Here is a 19,506-nt window from a genome sequence, read left to right as displayed (position 1 = left end):
GACACAGAAGAGTACACAGTGCCTGGAACACAGTAAGTGCTTAGTAAGGGCTGGGTGAAAAACAAACTCTACAGAGAAGTATGGTCTTGCCCGTAGCTTCTGGGAGGTAATCTCTAAGTCTGTGGAATGTCATGTCTGACACGAGTGTTTGTCTGCCTGGGGGTCTTGGGTCAAGCTAAATCAACTCACGGTATGATCTGGGTCAGTAGCTTTGGGCCATGGCATATCAGCTTGACCTCTGGAGGGGCTGGAGATTAAGATCTGACGCTATATCTACACGATGGAGCCCCAGTAGAAATTTTGGACATCAAGGTTTCTGTGAGCTTCCCTGGTTGGCGATTAGCCATATACATATTTCTGACATCAATGCCAGGAAGGTAATGCTCTCTGTGACCCCACAGGGAAAGGGCTTCCGGAAGCTCCGTGGACTCTGGCCTGTGTGCCTCTTCCCTTGGCTGATCTGAATGTGTGTCCCTTCACTGTAATAAACCACCACCATGAACTGTAAAGCTTTCAGTGAGTTCTAGGAGTCCTCCTAGAGAATCGTCAAACCTAAGGGTAGGCTTGGAGACCTCAACTTTGCAAATGGTGTCAGAAGTGAGAGCAGCCTTGGGGACTGTGCTCCCCCAACAACGCCCACACAAACCCACAGACACCCACACCCACAGCACCGTCATATACACTGTCTCCTCTACATCTTCTAATAAACCTGCGGGATGGAGTTCAAGGATGGAGAACCAAGGCTTGTGGAGTAACTTACCAAGCTTGCTCAGACAGACAACCTTGGAGCTGGGACTCAGAAACTCATCTTCCAACTACAAAGTCCCATGCTCTTGCCAGTATACCACACTGTCTTTCACGATATAGCCATGTGAATATACAAACAATGCTCGACAGGAAGCTTCCCAGAGGCGTTATTAAGTAAAATGCTTTACCGTCTGACGTAATCTCTCCTTCTTCCATGCTATCAGACATTACAACTTCCTCCTCGGTGTCTTCTTCAAAAGATGAAAGGTCACTGGTATGGACAGAGCTAACTGTGATGTCTGTAAGTCCATCCACATCAGAATCTATTAAAGAGCAATCTTCGAGAAGGAAATAAAACACAAAGATAAGTCATGTTATAAGAACAAACTCAGCACCCAATTCCTAAATTACGTTTAAAATACTCTGCATTAAATACAGGTCAAAAAAATGTGACCCCCCCCCCCCCAACTGACACTCTTTGATCTGTAAACTGTTGTAGATTTTTGCAAGTTTTTATATACCTTCTTTTGTCCCTTCAATGGTTTTAGCTTTATTACTATTCTTTTCTGACGGGAGTTTTGAACACTCTACATCTTTTTCCTTTGCTTGCTTTTCTTCTTTCGCTTTTTGTAGGTCCTCACTCCTTTTTGGGTGGTCAAACTTCTTTTCGGTCTTTTCCTTCTTTTCTTTCTTTCTTTCTCCTTTGTCATTGCTCTCTGGTTTCTTTTCACCTTTGTCCGTTGATTTATTTTTTTGGTCAATGCTTTCCTGTTGAACATCCTTATTTAGCAGAATTGAACTACTACTCTCTTTTGTGTGATTTTTAATTTCCTCAACTGGACAAGGGAGATCATTTAATTCTTCAGACTTGGGGGCTGTTTCCTGTCCTTCCCCTGCAGAGTCGGGTGTAGACTTTTCTTTGTCAGCCATGTCCTCTGAAGTTCTCTCTTTCTCGGTACTAGTGTCAGTGCTGGGCTGAGATGGGAGTTTTTTGGACACTCTCTCACTGGTCTTGGTGTTTGATGTTTCTGTTGAAGCTCTGGCTGCACTAGCTTCTTGGTTAAGAGAAGTTATGGTTTCCAAGATTGACATGGCGTCATTGGCTACATTAGCGCTGGGTCCAGGCACTGGGACACCTTTGAGGGAAAGATGAGCGTTAGAAAAAACTTATGCAGAAGGTAAGCCCCTCTGATGAATCGATGCTACAAGACGCTCTCATCTTTATAAGACACGTATGCTGTGCAGACCATTCATACTCTTTTAGACTTTCGGATACCAGTGCTAACACCGAGCACATTCTAAATCCTCTACTGTTCTAACACTGTGTCATAGGAAAGGCACCATGCAAATCTGAGAATAGTCTAATCCTCTTTGGTTATATTAATTATTCCCTCAGTTGAAACGCACACACGTACACACAGCCAACACGTCAGGAAAATGTCTACCATTTTGCATTAATCTCAAAAAGAAATGTTCTATCAGTTGAGGAATGTGATATTTGAAATAAATATAATTTCACTAGAGTAGCCAAGGAACAAAATTGATAATTATATCCCTAACTTGATACTCAGTTCAAGAAGCAAAGCAAAGGAACTGACCAAGAGTAAAAGCAAAGCACCTTGTGTAATGGCAGAAGAGTCTGGTTTCTCATCATCGGGGGCTGTGCTGCCACTTGCTTCCTCTTTGTGGTTTAGGGTGGCCAAAAACTCATGCACAGCTTTCTCCACCTGAGGTCTGAACGTGTGGTTGATCTTTGGATCCACAACCTGAGAAATAATTCGGTCAATACCAGACTCCAACATTCCTGATCTGAAACACAAAATAAGTTTTACAGAAAGGTAAAACACAATTTCATACGATTTACATTAATTGCTTTTAAACAAAATTGTACCTGTCACATATATGTTCAACCTGAAATTACCCAATCCACTCATCTCAATATATGGAAAGAATAGGCAATGGGAAGTCAGTTTCACACCAGGCAGCATTTAGGTCGATCACACTGCAAGAAAGACTGTATACTTTCTACCAGCGGTGTCGTTAGTGGAAAGGCTAAAGCAGGCAAAACAAGAAACAAAACGCCTTTAGAACTAGACACAATACGGGGCGCCTGGGTGGCTCAGTCGGTTAAACGTCTGACTTCAGCTCAGGTCATGATCTCACTGGGTTTGTGAGTTCCTGCCCCACGTCAGGCTCTGTGCTGACAGCTCAGAGCCGGGAGCCTCCTTCAGATTCTGTGTCTCCTCCTCTCTCTGCCCCTCCCATGCTCATGCTCTGTCTCTCTCTGTCTCTCAATAATAAAAAAATAAACGTTAAAAAAAAAAAAAAAGAACTAGACACAATACATTATCTAGAGCCCACACTTCCAGGTGATGCTTACCTTACCCCAACCCTGGCCAGGGCATATGGGAATAAATGATCACTAAAGCTGAGTTCTGGGTATAAATCTATGGAGTCCACAATTTTTTTTTTTAGCAGAAAAATGTAAGCCTTTTAGAAATATGAGAATCTCCAGGAAAACTGAAGAACATATACAGAGTGTAATTTCAACAAGCTTATAAAACAAAGAAAAGAAAGCAAACTTCAGAAAAATAAAGAAAAACTTAAGACTTCTCGTTTTCTTTTTATTACATTATCTTCCTGCTGTAAAAACTGATGATTTATTCATTCAACAATCAGGTTATGAGTGTCTTCTCCATAACAGGCACCATGCTGGGGATCGGTCTGTTACAAATCAGACCTGGTTTCTGGTCTGGCGGGAGAGACAGACATGATTAAAATACCAGAGGGCAGGCACTATAAGACACCGTCTACTCTAGGAAAGAGGGGAATGGAGAAGTATTAAATATGTTTAAGGTGATCTGGGAATGCTTCACAAAGAGAAGATACTTCCACTGAGCCTTGATTTCCAGAGAAGCAAAGAGGAGGAAAGAGCTGAGAGAAATACACGCAAGAGACGGGAGGAGCAAAGGGGGCGACACAGACTGAAATGTGCAGAAAATCACAAAAGCGTGAGTAAAATAAGAGGATGTGGATTTGTTTTAAGAAACGCACTTACACCTCGTTTCTTGCTAAAACAAAACAAAACAAAACCAACCACCTGAGAAGCCAATGTTTCTGGACAGTATTGGATGAGCCGGGGGCTGTCTCTTCCAGATTCTAGGCCTCGGCTCTCTCCGCAGAACGGGGGAGCCATCTCTCCTTACACTTGACAATGCTATTTTTGAGTGCAGCTCTTTCTGAGTGGAGGATGGATTTGATTTCCATTTCCTGAGGTACCTTGCAGCCTTGTGATACTATAATTCTACTTATGTGGGCCACAGAGAAAAATGAGTCAACACCGGACAAAGTAGGTAACCTGCTTTTTAAAGTTCTAAGATAAAAAAAAAAATGCAAATCCTGCACACATCGTTACATCTTAGAGGTGCCTTTAACATGTAGCAGGTGTAAAAGAAACAAGGACAAGCAATCTTAAAAATGTTTTCAGGCACACCACAAAGGCACAGCATAAAAAATAAAACCCACTCACCCTAACATCACTGCTGCAGCCGATGTTTCTCTGCCTCTATTCCAGGCCCTCGTCTATTTCAGTCTAGTCTCCCGCGAGGTCAGCTCTGATCTTAAATCAAAGTGGGGGCCATCCTAATGAACACACTGCTCTTAGTGGGCCCACTCTAGTATGGTGTGGTCACAGCAGCCTCACCAGAGGGAGATGCTACAGCCTTGGACTCAAGGGCAAAGCCGAAATGCCAGTAGGTAGTATTTTCCTGATTAAAGCTACTTCCTTTTCCTTTCAAATTCTGTTCAGTTAAGATCATTATTTAGAGCTATCTGGCATTTTAGATTCTGTTGTTCAAATGAATGCATAAAAAGAACACTACTGAGAGGTGCCTGGGTGGCTCAGTGGGTTAAGCTTCTGACTCTTGATTTGGGCTCAGGTCATGATGTCACGGTTGTGAGATCGAGCCCCACGTCGGGCTCTGCACTGAGCATGAAGCCTGCCTGGGATATTCTCTCTCTCTCTCTCTCTCTCTCTCTCTCTCTCTGCCCCTCTCCCACTCACAATCTCTCAAAATAAATAAACATTAAAAAAAAATACCACTGAGTCCGAAGATCAATTATTAAGTTGAACCATTTGAAATTGCTGTATTTTTGTCCTACAAAAATGGGAATTGTAGATGGTTCAGGCTAATGGTCAACTGAATATTTCTCAAAGTCTTTGTAGGAAAAACTGTTTGAAATTTTATGTATAGGGGCTGGTCCCTCTCTACAACAATAGCTGGACAACTAAATACTGTGGTATCTTTCCTTAAGGAAGCTTGAAAATGATATACTCAAGTGATATGTAACTTTACTCAGTAAGAGAATATTTCAATTAATGGGGCATCTGGGTAGTTCTGTTGGTTGAGCATCTGACTCTTGATTTCGGCTCAGGTCATGATCTCATAGTTTGTGAGTTCGAGCCCCGCATCGGGCTCTGTGCTGACAGCGTGGAGCCTGCTTGGGATTCCCTCTCTCCCTCTCTCTCTGCCCTTCCCCAGCTCATGCTCTCTTACTCTCTCAAATAAACATTTAAAAAAAAATAATAAATAACATAGCTAGCAGAGAATTTACAGATGTTAGTCTAAGAAGAGCAATTCCTAAATTATCCAAGGGAAGCTGTTTGTCCTGTTATGAAATGTCTCTAGAAGACGGGTGCGTGGGTGGCTCAGTCGGTTAAGCGCCAGACTTCGGCTCAGGTCACAATTCAGGGCTTGTGAGTTCGAGCCCCTCTTCGGGATCTGTGCTAACGGCTCAGAGCCCGGAGCCTGCTTCAGATTCTGTGTCTCCCTCTCTCTGCTCCTCCCCTGCTTGCGTGCGCTCTCTGTCTCTCTCTCTCCCAAAAACTGAATAAACATTAAAAAAAGAAATTTAAGTGTCTCTAGAAGATAGTTCCCAAGACCCAGGCTGGTGGTCACAAGAACCCTTTACTGAAATGTACAGCAACCCCTCACTAAGCAGGATTCTGTGAAAATGTCTTATAAGGGGGCTATTAAGACTTGTTAAGTGCTTTCGATTTTACAGGGGTGAGAAAAGAATGAAGGACTGCTTCCCTCCTTGATAGGTTTTGCCTGCTGAGGGGTAAATACAATGCCAGGAAATCTGCCTAAGGCTTCGGTCGCTCAACGTATGAAAAAAAAGAATGCACCTCCCCCACACCCCCCCAGTAAAAACTCTATGCTTTCAAAGGGATGTGATGGCTGGTTTAAAAAGGGGGGGCAGCTCCACCCTCTGTAATCGGGGAGTGCTCTGTAGAAGCGAGGGCAGGCCCCGACCTTGCCCCGAGGTTTGCCCCACCCCCAGCCCCTGCTATTCCGGCTCCTGGTCGGAAAAGCCTGGAAATGTCGGCAGCCACAGACCCTCGGGTTTTCAGGAAAGTCTTTGGCTTTTCCCATCAGGTATTAACTCTGCAGCCTTCCCTGGCGTCTTTTGCCCTCTTGGGGACTGTTTTATAGGTTTCGCAAACATCCTTTAAAATGCAGACAACAAAGCTATTGTTAAATTTCCCTCTTCTCTTATTCAGTCGGAGACAGTCAGGGCCCCCAGGTTCCAGGTGTCTAGTATTACGTGTGGCTAAATGGGTCTTTGAGTCAGAGTGTGAAGCTTTGTTTGTGGGGCTTCCCCGGGGCCTGCACACCAGGTAGGCTTGCAGGGTTCCTACCGGACTAGAGGGTTTGAAGAGGTGGGAGGTAGAAGATGAATTTGTTTAACTGTTTAAAAGTCACATTTCATTCTAAAAGATGAGCCTGAACGTAAATATTTGTCAAGAAAGGAAGACTGGGCACTCTTTAAATAACTCAGTCACCCCTTCCGCGGGGAGGGTGACGCAGGGATACGAGGTCCGGGTCTTCCTGTCTTGGCAAATATTTATATTCAAGAACAAGATGGTATTGTAAATCTGCTTTTCTGGGAACAAATATGATTTTTTTTAAAGGTCCCTCTAAACACTCCAGCTCTTCTCATTCTCTTTATCTTACCCAAAATGGCTCTGACAGGCCCAAACACACTTTCCTGCCTTTTTTTTTTTTTTTTTTTTTTTTTTGGCTATATCATCACTAAGAAGCAGACTTAAAAGTCACAGTAAAGTGCAAAAGAAAAAAAAAAAGAGGGGAGTCGTATTAGAAGATAGGAGACATGGCCTCAAATTAGGGGAAATTATTTTAACTGCCGTGATCTAGAATGCCTTTTTTACTTATCAAAGCAGAATAATAAAGCCTGATCTTTATGGGATATTCTGGCACTTACCAGCAATTAACATTATACCCTAGTATTTTGTTTCTGGAGTCACATTGGCATCCTGGTCCTTCAGGTATTTCCAAAGGTCTGCAGAAGTCAGACTGCTAAAATTCATGGGGAAACGTGAAGCGATTTGAGCCCCCTCTAAAACTGCACTGCGCCATCCTCGAAACAGCCAACCAGACGTGATAAAATGACATCTAGCTTCCACAAAATGGTCTCTGCCTTCCACAGAGCAGACTGATGCCTTCAAGCCTGCCTAGGGACTCTGGGTCTGGAAGACTTACTTGAGCACCTGCTGTCTAATGTTGTTTCTCAGCTGGTTCTTATTGAGGTGAGGACTCCATGTATGAGTTGCCAAGTGGTTCGCAACAAAGCTGTCAACCCGTTGTCTCAGGTTCTGATAGGCAGGCTGGGAAGTGGGGGGGAAAGACAAATGTTATAAATCACAAGTGTTACATAATATCAATATTTCTAAGTCTCAGGAATTTGAGGATGCTTAACAGTGTTAACGTTTTTTAGATTACAGCATCAATGTGGCCACGAGGTTTCTCAGCTTAGGACCATCCTGCTTCAGGATAACTGAGACATGCAAATACTGCTTATTTTGTCAAAGCCAAGATGTTTGGAGATAGGAGGACACAAAGAAGAAAGACATACCTCTCATCTATAGACAAAGGACTCGAAAATCAGATACAAGTAACTATCTGGGTTAGATTAGCTTCAGATGATCTGGAGCCAAGAAAGGGAGGGGAGCAGAGGAATAAGTCTTTGCTGAGGACATGGCATTTGAGTTGGACCCTCCGAGTTTCACAAAGCAGCTGGTCATCGGAGAGGCAGGCCTTGCACATACAGCCAACAATAGAAGCAGTACAAGCGGATGAGAAAACGTGGGGTCAGGAGCATCTGGGAGCCTCCAAGTTGGTGGGGGAAGAGAATATAAAAAAGCAGAGATACGAGGTTGCAGACAGCCTGCGGCCACGGGCTGGAGGGCATCCCAGACGTGTAGACGTCTGGGATTATGGGGTTGAGGACAGGAACCCACTGCACGTGAGCAGAGGGATACGCTATGGCTGAGCTTTCTGCCCAGTAATCTTCCGACAGGGAGAGAGTAAAGAGACACACGATGTACTTCGGAAAGGAGGCAGTAACTACGGTGACGAAGATGTGTACCGGGGGAGTGGAAACGGGCTGAACCAACACCGCAACCAGGCATTCGATCTAACGTAAGCAGTGGTCCTCAACCAGGAGCGATTCTGCCTCCACCACCCCCACCCCAGGGCACTTTAGACAATGTCTGGAGACAGTTTCGGTGGCCACGACTCAGGGAGCTGCCACTGGCATCTTGTGCGTTGAGGGCAGGGATGCCGCTGAGTGCCCTAGAGTGCACAGGTAAACCCGAACAACAAAGAACGTTCCAGCCCAGAATGTCAACGGTGCTGAGGCTGAGAACCCCTAAGTTAAGGGAAGCAGGAGAGAGAACACATGGTATGTCACTTTTTTTTTTTTTTAAGTTTATTTATTTTTGAGAAAGAGAGAGAGAGAGAGAACAGGGGAGGGGCAGAGAGAGGAAGACAGAGAATCCCAAGCAGGCTCCACTGTCAGCACAGAGCCCGACGCTGGACTCCAACGTGCAACCCGCGAGAGAACCGTGAGATCGTGACCTGAGCCAACATCAAGAGTCGGACGCTTAAGTGACTGTGCCATCCAGGCACAGACTTAAGTGACTGTGACATCCCCGTATGTCACTTCTTAAAAGGACATGCCTAGGAGTGCTTGACCACCCAATCAGGACTGCACCCCTCCTTCCTAGAGCCTGCCCCCCCACCCCCACCACTCGCGGTCTGTCACGTGGCTTTTCACGTAGTGGAGTGAGAGTCCCTGAATGGCCATACGGCTTCATCTGCTGTTTGTGGCTCCTAACCTTACCCTTCAAAGCCCGTAGTCCAGTGAAACATTCTCACGCCTTCAATCTTCTGTACCTGCCATTCCCTCTACTCTCTATTTGGCAAACTTCTCGCCTTCAGAGCTCACCCTCGTCTGTGATGTCACCCCCGGCTTTCCCCCATGTTCCTCCCATCCTGTGTACATACCCCCTTTCCAACAATGCTTGCCCTGTACTGTATTTTGGGGAGGGGGGTATTTATCCCTCCACTGAAGAGGAAGCCGGGTCCTCACATTCCCTTCATCTTTGTTTCCACATAGCTTCTCACACTGCTTGGCAGATAAGCAATTAAAAAAGTAGCTGTCCGCGGAGATGGCCAGATACCTATCTCAGGCACAGATGATAAGACTTCATCCCTTTGTGATGCCCCCTCATCCCTCCCAATTTCCAGACTTTTGCTGATTCCTATTTCCTGTCCTACAAGAGACACTCAAGATCCCGTCTCACATCCCTCTCCATTTATCCAAAATCAACGTGAACTAAAACGAATTCTTTCTCCCCACTGACTCTAAAACATAATTCTTGTCTCCAGTATCCCCCAATCCCAGAACCACTGGACTCAAACATCATCACAAAGCATTCAGCACTCTAGCTGCCCCAAACAAGCTCCAATCTGAACTACAACAGGTAAGTCTCCTTGTTGCCACATTCTCCTTTCAGTAAAAAGCCTAGTGACTTCAGCAATATTTTGGATCCCATTACTCCTCTGAGAAGGTTTCCTTTTCCTCTTTTCTTCCTTTTCCAGTGCTCTGCTCAAAAGCCTTGGAGTCATCCTTGACTCCTCCCTTTCTCTTCCATCCCACCTCCAAACCTTTGGCAAATTCTGTCTGCAGTAGCATCAAAATACACTCAGAATCTGACCACTTTCCACCCCCTTTACCGCCTCCCCTCTGGTCCAAGGTGCTCTCATCTCCTCTCTCGATTCCCAACCCATCTCCCTACTTCTGACCACTTGCCCACCTGAAGTCTATTTTTCACACAGTGGCTCGGGTTAATCTTCCAAAATTAGGGTAATCGTATATTTATTGTCCAAACTACATCATGACTGAGTGTGAAGGGGACACCCTTAATAATTACTCACCTAAACCCAACCCATCTAAAAGGGGAGCCAGACCATGTCCTTAGGCTCAGAAGGTGCCAATGGCTTCTCAGCTCCAGTAAAAGCCAATTTCTTACAATGGCGTCCAAGGCCTGCCAGATCCATGAAGGGAGGGGGGACGGAGGGCCACTCCTATCTCACCTTCTGCCACTTTCTCCCTCACCAGGTCCTGCCTCAGGCCTTCCCCCTGGCTGTGGTCTCTACTTAGAGCACTGAGCCCCACACAGCTGGATGGATGGTCTCTTCGGTTCCTTCAGTGACGCCTCAAGTAACACCTTGAAATCTTCCCCGGACAACTTACTGAAAACAAATCAGCAACCCTTTCCACCCTCACCCTGCTTTATTTCTTCCACAGAACCTATTACACGTTATCCCCTGTCTGCTTTTCGCTGCTGGGATGCAAGCTCCATAAAAGCAGGGAGGTTTTGTTCACTGCTGTAGCCTGGCATCTGAACAGTGCCTTGTACATAATGAATATGTGTTGGGTGAGTAAGTTTATATACTCTGTCTTCAATATTCCTTTCAAATCTAAAAAGAAAAAAAAAAAAAAAAAAGAGGCAATAGTCACAGTGACCAGGAGCCACTTGTAACCGAGAAAGTACACAAAACTTGGCCTTTATTACCTGGGGAGAAAGGTGCCATATTTATTTGGTTGCTGAGTTCTCTGCCTGGGACAGAAGGACAGGCCTCTCTTGATCTTCCCTCTTCACACTCTCCAGGGTGACCTCAGAGCCAAGGGGTCAGAAACGGCAGGGATCTGAGAACTAGGAATCTACAGCAGAGGAGCCTCAGCCTTAGTTAGATCTTGGGATGACTAAGGTTCTCATTCTTTGGGTAGGAGGGCTGATTGGTTTGCTAAGGTCAGATCCCTCTCTTGGTTGGTTAGAGGCCATCAATAACCCCAGGGCAGTCTGGAGGGTTTTCTGGCCCGCGGGAATGCCAGCGGACTTTCGTACTCCTCATCTTGCTTTAACCACGCTGGGCTGGATGGTGGCTTTGCTCTTGGAGAGCTCCTGATAGGTGTCAAATGTCTTGATTCTTAAATATGCTTGCGACTGACAAGCCAGTTACTGCTATAACCCTATAGATTCTGTACTGCAGGTCAGAGTTTGACATAAAGCAGGTCAGTCTTCAGGGTTCAATTATCAAAAGCACCATACCACAAATGGTCTCAATTACAAGTTGTTCTTACAGAGCAGATTCGACGGTTCCCTAAAAGTGATGCTCCTTTGCATGAACAGGGGATCTTACGTCTGCTCTGACCCACTCATCACATGGAGAGGAATGTTAGGCTCAAAAGAAAACCTTGGCTTCTGTAGGATTTTTGAGACTTTCAAACTTAAGTCATATGTATGTATATGTATATGTGAAAAAGGATATAAAATGCTACACAACAAGAAGAAACACTTTAAATCAGATTAAAATCTGCATAATCGTTAGTAAAGCTAAGGAACAGGAAGAGGGAGACACTCATGGGGGAAAGAGGAAAGAGAACCAGAACCAGGAGGCACAGAGGTAGAAGACAAGGAGGAAAAAGAGAGGAGGGGAGGCATCAGGAGTGAAGACAGAGGGAGAAAGCAAGCACAGGAGGGGTGAGGAAAGAATTTCCGCTGCACACAGGCATCCTTTTCCGTCAGGGAAGGGGTATTATTTCAGTTCTCTAGTTTCCAACATTAAAACAAGGGACCTTGTTCTGCGGCCCCTGAACTCCTTGCAACTGGGTATTAGGCTGAGCCACATGTAACTGCCTACAGTCGACCGTTTCTGAATGACAAAAGTTGTACTTTAACATGCACATGTACATTTTTTCTTGGGAGAAGGTCCTGGCTTCATTAGATTGTCCGAGCAACCGTCCTCCCTTCCTTCCCACCAAGAAAGGTTTTCAGGCTCCACTCTGAGAGGATCTGGCAGGGGAATTACAAACACATAACAATAACATTTAGTGGGGATGGGGGATGAAGAAAAATTTGAGCCTTAGGTGTTGCAGCGCCCCCTTTAGCATAGTCAAGTTTCCAATGTGCCTGCGCAAGGGTAACCTAGAGATGTGGTTTCTCAGAACAGCAGAGTGAAATCTCTATTTGCCCGATACAAATAACCAGCGTCATCTACATAACACGTACCTGGATCTGTCTCATCTCCCATTTTTTTTTTTTTTAAAAAAAGGGCAACAGACATTATTTTCAAAAAGATGGCTGTGCATATTCCCTAAAACAAAGTGAGAAAACTATATACTTCCTACACAGATGAACATCTCCAAGTATCTTGAATTCTCTGTGGTGTAAAAACCCCAACACCCCGAAAAAACACATTCTACTTCTGGTCCACATGGTGGATCAGAGATCCCCAGATTCTCCAGAGGGTTTTCCCAGGGAAGACAGCAGAATCGTGTCCAGTTTCCATCAAATCCTGGTGGACAGAGTCCCAAGGAAAAATCCGTGTAAGGATGCAAACACTCCTTGTCTCAAAGACATGAGGTTCCTCAGAAAATGTGAGGAATGTGTTGAGAAAACCCTCACCCCGTGCAAACTCCAATCTGAGGGACCCAACCAGATATAAGCCAAATACCCCAATTTCTTAACTGTTTCCAACTGAAGCTTCCTGCTTCAATCATTTCCAGAATTCCAGACTCTGTGTTCCATCCTCCTCACTGATTGCTCTATCCTGGTTGTCCACTGCTCATTCTTTGCAGAATCAGCAAAGTGCACTCACTCCCGCCACCACCCCCTTTCACTCTGACATTTGGTACAAAATCCTTCCCCTTCCCAGCCCCTAACTCTTTCCATACAAGGAAGCACCTTGCTGACCTTTCCCCTCTTCCCATTACTCTCCAGAACTCTCTTCTTTCCTGTCCTTCTTCCACTTCAATCAATACCTGCTGTCACCTCTCCTCCAACCTTTCCTCACTCAATGGCTTGGTTCTCCCTATCCCTCTGCCCCTTGTCACTTCAGAGAAGTGACTTGGCCTGAGCCACCTTAATCAGGCAGTCAGCGGTGGAAACAAGAGTCTCAGTCTCTCTAGCCCACCTTTCCACCGACCGGCTCTGCCTCCTTACCTCTGCACCCACGCACACAGTGACCAGCAATGCACAATGCTAATAATTTGATTCACAATCACTGAATTCCTCCAAAGGACACAGACATGACCCTTCCCGCCCAAAAATCTTCAAGAGAGCACGCAAAAATAACTTGGATACAAAGCAAACCACGAAAAAAAAAAAAAAAAAAAAGACCAGAGATGAAAGCCCTGTTAGCATTAGTGTTTCCAGACGAGTCTCCCGAAGAACCATGACTTAGTCTTGCTCACCACCATACTCCCCGCGTCTAAGCAGGGCAGGTGATTAACACGAGCCCGTTAAACGAACGACAGGATCGGCGAATGAATGAACGCACCGAGCCTCGCACAGTGCCCGGCCCCTAGCAGCCGCTCAAAAAGGAAGAGGCTGCCCAGGGAACCTGGGGAGGGAGAGGCGCGCTCAGCAGGGGCCCCAGCTGGGGAAGTCGAGGCGCAGCCGGCCGACGGACGAGTGCGGGACACTGCCCCAGAGGGCGGCCCTCGGGGTCCTCCCCTTCGCCCTGCCCCCGCAGCCCCCGCGCGCCCCGAACCTTGGTGTCCACGTCGGCCAGGCAGTCCCTGCGGAACTGGTCGAAGAGCCCCTGGCTCTTGAGGTGGTTCACGATCATGGCCACGAGCTGCGGGTCCCCGGCGCCGGCCCCTGCGCCGCCCGCCGCACCCGGGCCAGCCCCGGGGCCCGGCGGCGGCGGCGGCGGCTGCGGCTGCGGCGGGGGAGGCGGCGGCGCCGGAGGAGGCGGCTGCGGCTGCGGGTTGGTGGCCATGGAGGCCTGGGCCGGGGAAGGCGCGGGCCCGGGCGGGCGGGCGCTCCTGGGAGGCGGCGGCTGCACCGGTCCCGCCGCCTGAGGGAAGCCAACGGGATGTTGTTACGGAACCAGCGGATCCAGAGCAACCCCGGAAGTGAAAGGGAACCAGGGGAAGAGAGGAAAAGGAGGTGACAATAGCAACGGAGGCTTGGCGACGGGAGCCGCGAGGGGCCAGTTCCGGCCGCCCGCGGGCGCCCTCGCGAGGCGCGCTTGCGGCGGAAGCGGCGGCGACCAGGCGCTGCGAGCCGCGGCGTCGGGGCCAAAGGCCAAGGTCAGGAATCCGGGGTGGTCGGGCGTGCGAGCCACGCGACTCTCCGGGCCAGGGGGCCGACTGGGCGCCCTCGCGGCGCCGGCCGGGTTCCCTGCGCGGTGGCATTTAGGCCTGACGCCCTTGCTTCTCTTGCACGGAGCAGTCGAGATCCATAGTCGTTTGTAATGCGAACCGTAGGTGGAAGTGCTTCTCTAAACTCTCCCAACCGTCTTCGCTCAGCCTACGATCCGGCCCAGTTTTCTTCCAAGCAGGTAGCTCCAGCCGCCTCCTGTCTTTCTTCCCCACTCTCCCTCCGGTTTTTCCGTGGGCGTCCCCCTCTTACTTCGAATGTGTCTGTGGTCTGGAACTCGCTCCATCCCAACAGCACCTTCCTGCCCGTGAAGACAAGCCCCCAGGCTTTTAGTTTTAACGGTTTGTTATGGATTACTTTGATAGGAACAGGTAACGCTCCTATAGCTCTCATGCAGCACTGTGTGCCCCGCATGGCCCTGAAAGCTTCTTATATGCATTAATTAGTTCAGTCTTTGGAACGACACTAAGCTACTAGGTCTTAGTACTGTCATCGGTCTGCAAATCAGGAAACGGAGGCCCTTGAGACGTTAAGTAAATTTCCTAGGGTTACACAGCAAGCAAATCGCCCGATTCTAGACTAATCTATTTTTTAAAATTATTAGTACACAAATTGAAATTAGTATTAACAAATTTTCGTAATTATTTAGATGAATGCAAAATTTATTGGAAAATACATCTTGGTTAAGCGGATACTGTTGTTTTTACAAATTCATTTGTCTGTGGATGAATACGCTTCATTGTTGGAAGGAGAAAGGCTGAGCATGACTTTTGTTGTTATTTCTAGTTTTTATAGCTCTACGCCCTGAAAAACCGTGTTCATATAAACAAGTACATACCTGTGAATGGAGTCTTACTATAGCAATGTCACTCAATTCTTGATCTCAAAAAATTAGAGTTGATGACTTATGAGTTCACTTACTCAATTCAGCCTCCTTCAATTTTGTTGAAAGCAAAGAATTGAAAGCCACCCGACTTGCCAAAGAATTTGTGTATCTAGTCCTTATTGTTCCACTTTTTCAGTTTCTGGGAAATATAACAAATAGGCTTAACAACATATCAAATGACTATGAATTAGACTTTTTTTTTTTCAGTGAGATGTATCTTGTTTAACCTGACACGCTCAAAATTTGGGGAAAATCTAGACATTGTTCATTTTCATAAGTGGCTGCAGATAAATTTTTTTTTTAATTTTGTTTTGTTATCGGATAGCTCGGTTTTGTTTTGTCAAGACTTTGCAGCTAATTATACAGCTCATTCCAGTTGAAACTTTGTCAAGCATGGAAAATGTTTGTCATATACCCTAATTAATAGCACCCGTTTTCACCATCGAACCAGCCAAATTGGATTTAGTTTTCCGTGAGAAACACTTTGACTTCCTTGTTTCAGTTTAAATAAAGTGTCTTGCATTTTGAGGATTGTAATGAAGACTGGGGAGAGAAAAAGTCATTGAATGAATTGTAAAAGATTTACTAAAAGCAATAAAGATTAAAATAGTGTAAGACACAATTGTTTTATCCATTTTCAAAATTAGTGAAAATAAGATGCAAATATGATGTTTCCCTTAGTTATCAACAGTGCAATATAATTTGCTAAATATATTTATGTTATTTATTAAGTGTGTCTAGTATGATAAAAGGCATGGCATTTGGTATGTATGGGTGCTTGTATCACCAAACTTATTCAGCTTTAGGGGAATAACTAAGTACGAATCATCCATAAAAATTCAGCAAAACTCCATGAATATAGTCAGTCATAGTGATCACACCTAAAAAAAAATAATAATAAGGCATTTTTGCTACTAAAAATAAATTGGTTCATTGGCTAGTAAATTTTTTGTTTTGTGAACATTTTAGAAAATCCTAAATATTTTCTATGTAAGAACTGATTATAATTTAAACAGATGATCCAAAAAGACCAGTATCATTTCTTAAATGACCCTCCACCCACCCAAAGCCCAGTTAAAACCCTGAAAGTTCACTTTTTCAATGACACTAGAACACGTTTTTAGGTGGGGTTCAAATGCCCATTAAGTTGGTTTTTTTTTATTGTATTTTTTTTTTAGTTTATTTGTTTTTGAGACAGAGACAGAGAAAGATAGAGTGCAAGCAGGGGAGGGGCAGAGAGAGAGGGAGACACAGAATCCAAAGCAGGCTGCGGGCTCTGAGCTGTCAGCACGGAGCCCGACTCGGGGGCTTGAACTCTCACGAACTGTGAGATCATGAGATCATGATGGGAGCCCCCCAGGGGCCCCACCCACCAAGTTGTTGTAACAGTTTTTGTCAGGTTGTGGGGAGAGGAAAGGATGTGTGGCTTGCCTCCCCGCAGCAAGCTCCGCAGTCACAGCCAGCCCTCCATTTCGGCTGTAGTATAAAATACCCAGTAAAGACAGAAGTGGCCGTTGCACAGAGCTTTATAAAACGTGAATGTGAGAAGCGGGGGGCGGGGGGTGCTTTCTTCTCTGGAAGGAACTTCAAAGAATTGCCCCTTGCTCCAGAGTCAGGACCTGGAAATGGGGTGTCAGAGGGGAGACGGTCAGGTAGAGGGCTGGTTGTCCAGGGCAGCATTTGGCTGGCAGGCGCTGGAAACTTCCTTGTTCCTTGCCCGTCTGGGAGTGCTCAAGAGTAGAGGAGCTTTGGCAACGGTGGCTGTGGGAGCATATGCTGGAGCTGCAGCGTTCGAGAAGGTCGCTGAGTCCTAGCTGGCAGGACAGTGGAGGGTGGGACTAGCACAGCAAGATAGCAGTGATGGCAACTGAGAACCAGGGCTGGGCCCTGGGATACTGGGGCAGGAACTCCAGAGGAGAGAAATCATGATGTGGGGTGTGGTGGGGAGAGCTGGGAAGGGACACTTTCTGGTGAAGCAGGACGTACCCATCACCTTAGTTACTCATACTTTACGTGATAGGAGAGTCCTGTGTGGGTAGTCAGGAAGATTAGCAGTGGTGCTCAAACTTGAGCATGCACCAGAATCTCCTGGAGGCCTGGTGAGCACACAGTGCTGGCCCCATCCAGGCCCAGAGTCTAATCTGGTAGGTCTGGGACGGGGCCTGAGACTCGTGTTTGCAACAAATGCCGATGGATCACCGTCTGAGAAACACTGGATAGACAAACCACAGGCCTAGTCCCGTTTACCTGTCCTTATTAAGTATTCTCTGGAACCTAGCCACGCCCACTGGGTTTGCTTGGTTTCCAATGTCTGGCTGCTTTCACTGCAAGGTTGGAGTTGAGATGGAGACTGTGCGGTTGGGAAAGCTGAGACTAGTTACCATGTGGCCCTTCATAGAAAACGTCTGCCAAACCCCTGGGCTGGAAGGAGGCCACAAAGGTGCAGTGGTGAGGCTTTCCATTGGGGAAGCCTGTATTCCAGAACTTCTGCCATTCACTAGATAACAAGGTACTTCTCCCAACAGAGGTAATGCCTACTTAGCAGGGAAGCCAAGTCTTATAATAAATGACCGTGGTTTGTACTGTGCAGCCCAGATGAAGTGAATTATTAAGAATGGGTGGAGTTTTGAAGAGTCCAGGTGGCTCAGTCGACTGAGTGTCCGACTCTTGATTTCTGCTCAGGTCAGGATCCCAGGGTCATGGGATTGAGCCCTACCCAGGGCTCCTCGAATGGAGCCTGCCTAAGCTTCTCTCTTTCCCTCTGCTCCTCTCCCCTGCTCGTGCCCCAGTGGGTGTGCTTTCTCTGTAAAAACACAAAACAAAACAAAACAAAACAAAATGGAAGAAGTTTGGATAGAGAGAGAAAGGGGAAGCTATGCCTTGTTGAGGAAAGGACACGCTCTAAAGGAAAAGAGTCAGAGTGTGCCTTTGTTTCAGTCTCCAGTCACTCCATAAATGAGAATATAATCAAGGTAGAAAACTAGATCTCTAGTATGGCGCTGGGCACAAGCTATGGATATAACAGGTGTTCATTTATTATGGGATATTTATTTCATTTCTGTTAGAAATATTCTGTGATGTAGCCCATCAGTTAACATTAAACTGTCCATTAACGCACATGGAGATTTGCTACTTTGTGAGGAAATTGCTGTTGGTCTTGAAGGAGGGAGGTGCTGGGTATACCAACCTAGAACTCTAAAATAGGAATTTTCTCATCTACATTTGTGAACTCTGATGGCCATTTATCTTTCCCTTAAGCGATAGCCTTTTTGTCATATTTTTATTCCTTGCTTTCTAGTTTGAACACTTTTTTTTTTTTAATAAGAAAAAACTCCTTTAATGCATGTAACGTCACTTTTTTCATATTTCTTTGCTTTTAAGATTTAAACTTCTGGTCATGACAGTAATCAGATTAACAAAAGTAAGATTTATTGTGAAGTTAAGAAGCCAGTATCTGTTAATGTTACTGAGTTGCTGGCTGTTTTGACAATTGGGGTAACATAGCAGATGGCTTGAAATAAAAAATATTCCTTTATGTGCTTATAAAGATGGAAAGGAACTTTGCATTTGTGAGTTAGTCGTCAAGAAGACTCTCTTTATTTTTAAAATAGCTTTAGTTTGTGTATATGTTCCTTGAATATTCTAGAAGGTACATGGTGCCCTGAACATGAAAAGTCACACCTCCAGGAATGAAACGAGGAAATGCAGAAATGAAAGGAAGATCTGTAGAAATTATGTGATATTATCTGAATACCCTAAATCCAATCCAGGTCTAAGTGGAGTCTAGGGAGAAATTCTAGTTAGAAATTCTGAGGAGGAGGAGAAAATAGTAATGATAAGCAAGAAATTGTATACTTAAGTAATGAGAATATTCTACCTCTGGAAAAGGAATATTTTCAGAGGGGAGATGACAGACAAAGTTTCTGAAAAGGAGGGATTTACAGTGTCTGGAATCACCATTGTCTCCGTGGAGAGTATATATTTGCTGTGTCGGGACAGAAGAATTTTCCCTTCCTCCCCACTAGGTTATTTGGCTGGTCAAACAACCAAATGGAGATTGCACAGGATTAACAGGAGAAAAACTAGTGTAATTCTGCACATCCGGGAGCCGCAAACCTGTGACACCTGACGGACAGCCAGGTGACAGGCTTCTGTAACATCCTAGCTAAAGAGGCTGGTGGGGGTCTGGGGATACAAAGGGAAGGAAGGCTCTTCACGGGAAGGGGAGAGATGTTTGGAGAACAAAGCTTGCCCTGTTATCCAGGGAAGTTTCTTAGGTAAGAAGGGATCTTCTAGCCCCTTTCCTCAGCTGGCACTAAAGTGATCGGTCCTTCCG

The 19,506-nt window shown here is 45.8% G+C and overlaps 1 protein-coding gene across 2 annotated transcripts in view; it reads right to left on the bottom strand.

Annotated features, from left to right (window-relative positions):
- The window catches only part of BOD1L1 (biorientation of chromosomes in cell division 1 like 1), a 53,492-nt gene extending 39,472 nt beyond the window's left edge, over positions 1-14,020 (bottom strand). For both annotated transcript variants that reach the window (XM_042936875.1, XM_042936876.1), the window contains exons 1-5: positions 13,671-14,020; positions 7,311-7,435; positions 2,366-2,556; positions 1,269-1,883; positions 936-1,085 (exon numbers count right to left, since the gene is read on the bottom strand). In XM_042936875.1, coding sequence (XP_042792809.1) covers positions 936-1,085; positions 1,269-1,883; positions 2,366-2,556; positions 7,311-7,435; positions 13,671-13,901 — 1,312 coding nt within the window. In that variant the 5' untranslated portion in view covers positions 13,902-14,020. The remainder of the gene's footprint in view (positions 1-935; positions 1,086-1,268; positions 1,884-2,365; positions 2,557-7,310; positions 7,436-13,670) is intronic.
- Positions 14,021-19,506: the final 5,486 nt, after the last annotated feature.

The sequence above is a fragment of the Panthera leo genome, chromosome B1 (genome assembly GCF_018350215.1).
Source record: "Panthera leo isolate Ple1 chromosome B1, P.leo_Ple1_pat1.1, whole genome shotgun sequence".
Lineage (NCBI taxonomy): Eukaryota > Metazoa > Chordata > Mammalia > Carnivora > Felidae > Panthera > Panthera leo.
The sequence above is the reverse complement of the archived record's forward strand: the minus strand, read 5'-3'. Positions and strand labels throughout refer to the sequence as shown.